The 4,545-nt window shown below is 30.5% G+C and overlaps 1 protein-coding gene across 1 annotated transcript; it reads left to right on the forward strand.

Moving 5' to 3' along the window:
• On the forward strand, nucleotides 1-1,174 carry LOC112723106 (RING-H2 finger protein ATL2-like). Its single transcript, XM_025774344.3, has one exon. It carries the CDS (start codon nucleotides 22-24, stop codon nucleotides 901-903), a length of 882 nt encoding a protein of 293 aa, XP_025630129.1. The 5' UTR covers nucleotides 1-21; the 3' UTR covers nucleotides 904-1,174.
• The last annotated feature ends 3,371 nt before the right edge of the window (nucleotides 1,175-4,545 follow it).

Below are 4,545 nucleotides of genomic sequence, written 5' to 3' on the forward strand. Positions count from 1 at the left end.
AAACGTCACTGAACATGACCAATGACACTCAACACCAACAAGATTCAACGAAGAAACATTCCAACTCCCGAATTACTCTCTCTCTCCATCTCTTTTTATTTCTTTGCCAAGGCACAGTTACACAGAAAGATGGACAATGGCGGCAATGCCAATAAGAGCAGCTACGACGACATAAACGGCAAGATAATGCTGATATCAATCATCATTGTCTCCCTCGTTCTCACCATAATGATATGCTTCCACATCTACGCCCGCTTGTATCTCCGACACTCTCGCCAACTCCGCCGCAATAATCATAGCATCCGCCGGAACGCGCACCACCACCCTCACTTCGTATTCTACGTGAACCCCGCCGTCATGTTGGCCTCCCGCGGCCTCGATGCCTCCGTGATTGCCTCCCTTCCCGTCTTCACCTTCTCCCGCAAGACCCACCCTCACACCGTCGACTGTCCCGTTTGCCTCTCGGAGTTCGAGGAAGGGGAAACGGGTCGGGTCTTGCCCACGTGCAACCACACCTTCCACACTGAATGCATCGATATGTGGTTCCACTCCCACTCCACCTGCCCACTTTGCAGGGCACCCGTGGAGACTCCGAAACGACCCGATTTGGTTATAACTGTGGGCCATTCTGAACCAGGTTCGAGTTTTCAAGGTGATGGACTGAACCAAACCGGACCCGTGGTTTCTCCTAGTTTGGTCCCAAAGGATTCTTCGTCGATTGTGAATGTGAGCGTTGAGGTGCCCGCAAGAAACGAAGATTATGGTTGTCAGTCGCCGTCGTCTTCATCGTCGTTTCGGTCACCGGTGGGTCGCATGAAGAGGATTCTGAGCAGAGAGCAAAAAGCGAGCACAGTTGGGTGCAGCTCCACGGCAGAGGAAGGTGTACGATCGGAGACTCAGTAAGTTGGTGAGGTGACGTGGCGTTATTGGAATCTAGGTGGTAGATTCATATCCAAAACGATAACACGCTAGAATCGTAGATACTAGTATTATACTACCGTACTACCAATGTATTTTTTCATTTCATATATATTCTTTTTATTATTTTTACATTATTTTCTCATTGTATCATAATTCATAAGAGCGAAATTCCTATTTTCTCATTGTATCATAAGAGCAACATTAGGAATTTTGTATTGAGAAAGTTTAGGATCAATATTTTTATTAAAAGTTAGTCAATATTTAATTATAAAAAAATAAATAATTTTATATTATTATTAAATATTATTTTATATTATTAAAAATATTGATAACAATTAATTGATAATTAAATATCACAAATTCTTTTGATGTTTAGTACTCCTCTTTTGTATTTACTGACCGTTTGGTACTCCTCTTTTGTATTTACCGAGTTAGGGATAGAACAGCATATTCATTCTTTAGTTTTCTTCATTAAAAGTACATGATATTCAGCAGTATGTATACTATTTCATTTAATTTTGTTATATTAAAAATTGTCTTTGTTTTAAATTATTACTACTGGTTAGTATATTTTTTTATTTCAATCTGGTACGTGAAGAACTTATCCATTATAAATATGAATTTTATTTAAAAATTTATTGTTAACGAAATTTAAATTTTTAATACTTACTTAAATAGATTAATGAGATTAATCCAAGTATGTTTATTAGTTGATATATTGATAAATCTGTTCAATTAATTAAGCTCTCAAAATACTATGGGCTAATGTGCTACACCATAAGATTTTACATTAAAATATTATTTTATTACCTCTTTAAATAGAGATTAATAATATTATTTTAATTTTTTATAATATTATTTTTTACATATTTTTTATATTATATTTTGTATAAATTTATAAAAAAAAATTGTATTATTAAAATAGGAATTGGATTATTATCTTTTCTTTAAATAATTGACCAAAATAAAACAATAAATAATATGCTTTTTATTTTTAATATTGGAATTTTAGTAGTATTTTTTAATAATGTGAAAATTTAGTGTGTTTTTTATTTGTATAGATATCACAAATTTAAGGGTCAGATTTATAGTTTTTAATTTTTGCTTTTTAAAAATACAAAATTAAAGGGTCTGATTTATATCGTAGTATTAAAAATTTTCTTAAACATACTAATCGGACCCTCTGATTTGTTTGAGAACGAAAAAAATTTATCTCATCACAAATCGAACGCTTTGATTATTTGTTCATTATGAAATTTTAGTCCTTCCATTTTTTAAATTCGAGAGTCCGATTTATTATTTAAAATTAAAAAAATTAAATCTATATAAAAAAACAAACCAATTAATCATAACACTGAATCACACATAATTTTTTTATTTTAAAAAAATTAACCTAAATAATACTCTTTATGAAAAGTAATTGTATCACAACAAGAAGTTACTTGGTTCAATAAGAGAAATATTAAAAGATTAATATTGTTCATTAATATTAGTTAATATTTTAAATTAATACTTTAATTTTATATTACTAAAAATTTAAAATTTAAAATTTAATATTTAGAATATAAATTAAATATTAATAAAAAATAATAAATTTTTTTAATCGTATAGTATTGCTCTTTCAATAATGATTATTAATGTATAAAATATTGAAAATTGGTTAAGGTCCCTAATCATATTGGATATACTTAGTTCTCACCAATAATATTTGGCTCATAATTTGAAAATCATAAATTTTTTTAGCTTTATTAATGTATTAGTTTTTATTTTGTATTTTTAATTATTACTAAAATAAATAAATAAATAATTTTTTATATAATAAAAAGGTAATTATAAATATTACATATGTAAAATTATGAATATTAAACTAAATAAAATAATTTTATGTTATTATTTTCATAAGAATACTCAGAAGTCCTAATTTGTAGATAAATTCTTTTGTCTCTGATTCGGCTCTCTATTTTTTCCATTACTGCCACTATTCTTATTTTCTTTTACTAGAAAATTAATCGTAACTAAAAGGTTTATCAATTCAATTTTCAAATCCTTAACAAAAAATCAGTTAATTGATAATTAAAGAAACAAAGTGAAATGTTATTAAATGAATCTATATAGTGCAGTTTTTTAAAACATTAATTTTAAAAGGGAAAGTACGAGGAGTCAATGGAATATTTACACAATATGTACAATGGAAGTTTAGAGAGTATTAGAGATATAATCATAGTGTTACCTTTTCTCATTAGCTGAAGCTTTTGGGATGAGTGGTATCATGCATGGTATTAAAGCGCTAGATTCGAAAAGTTAAGAGTTTGAGTCTTGGTGAACTCTAAAATCAATTTAAGTTTTTGGGAAGATGTTTATTATCGCTAGCTAGTACTCGGATGATTATTCTAGATAGTATGAGAGATGTTTATTTTGTAACTCAATAGCTCATTGTACACATTATACAAATAATCCATTGTCTCTCTAGCGAAATTCATTTCAAAAAGTTGAACCGAAAGTTTATGCTCTAATGAATGTTATTACGACTTCAATTAGATTTGACCTTTTCTCTGATTTGCTTGGCTAGGTCAAGAAAATATATAAAAACTTTGACAATCATCTTTGTCGATCTGTCTCATACTCACATGCATGCACTTGTTTCCAGAAAAATATCCAATCATCATTTTGTGCTTTATACACGGTTTCTACTATTTTAAACTTTACAACTTGCAATAGCACACAAGACATAATATCTTTAGAACTTCATGAATCATTCCACTACCAATTTAACGTAACAATAGGATAGGTCTGGACTTATGACTGTGACCCGATGGCTAGGAGTAAGAAAATGGTGGGTGATTTAATTTAATAAAATTGGACACACAGCGCATGAGGTATCTATCACGCCAATAAACCAAGAAGCACGCAGTATGTGTTATGTATAATATATACATATATCAACGTGTATATTAAAATTAGGTATTAAAATTAATTATTAAATATAAAATATATGTTAGAATATAAATATATATTAAAAATAAATTAAAATATATATATATATATATATATATATATATATATATATATATAAAGTATTGGAGATCAAGAAATCATCAGCTAAGTTATAATAATTTTAATTAATAATTATTAATTTTAAAATTTTAAATTAAAATTTAAATATTTAACCGCATTAAACATATTTCAATTTAAACAATAAAGATTAGGCAAATAAGGCAACAAAAACTTCTCCTAAACGTCTCTATCTCTCTCTGATTACGAGATCTCCACATCGCAGTTTTCGAAGTGCCCCAACTCCCGTTGCACAAACCGCCCACATCGCCGCCTCTACAGTGCGCCATACTCGCACCTATGCCGCTTGCATGTGGCATCCTCGCCACTTGCATTCCCAGGCCAAGCCCGCGTTTGCGCCGCCGCAACCTCCACTCCGACGATCTTTTGGGGAGTGCCAGTGTCTTCCACAATGAATTTCTGTCACGGTAATGCGTGCTTTGTATACGCAGTTTTCTCCTCCACAAGATCACCGAAGTGCGCTCTTTCTATCTCGTTTTCACTTTTTCAATATGATCAAAGACACCTCCATTAAAAAATATATGTATAAGAAAACATATGTAGGAGACACAT

Source organism: Arachis hypogaea, chromosome 11, assembly GCF_003086295.3.
Source record: "Arachis hypogaea cultivar Tifrunner chromosome 11, arahy.Tifrunner.gnm2.J5K5, whole genome shotgun sequence".
Classification (NCBI taxonomy): domain Eukaryota; kingdom Viridiplantae; phylum Streptophyta; class Magnoliopsida; order Fabales; family Fabaceae; genus Arachis; species Arachis hypogaea.

Bases quoted from the DNA above. Each gene is read 5' to 3' on its own strand.
- LOC112723106 (XM_025774344.3), top strand. From the start codon at position 22: ATGACACTCAACACCAACAAGATTCAACGAAGAAACATTCCAACTCCC.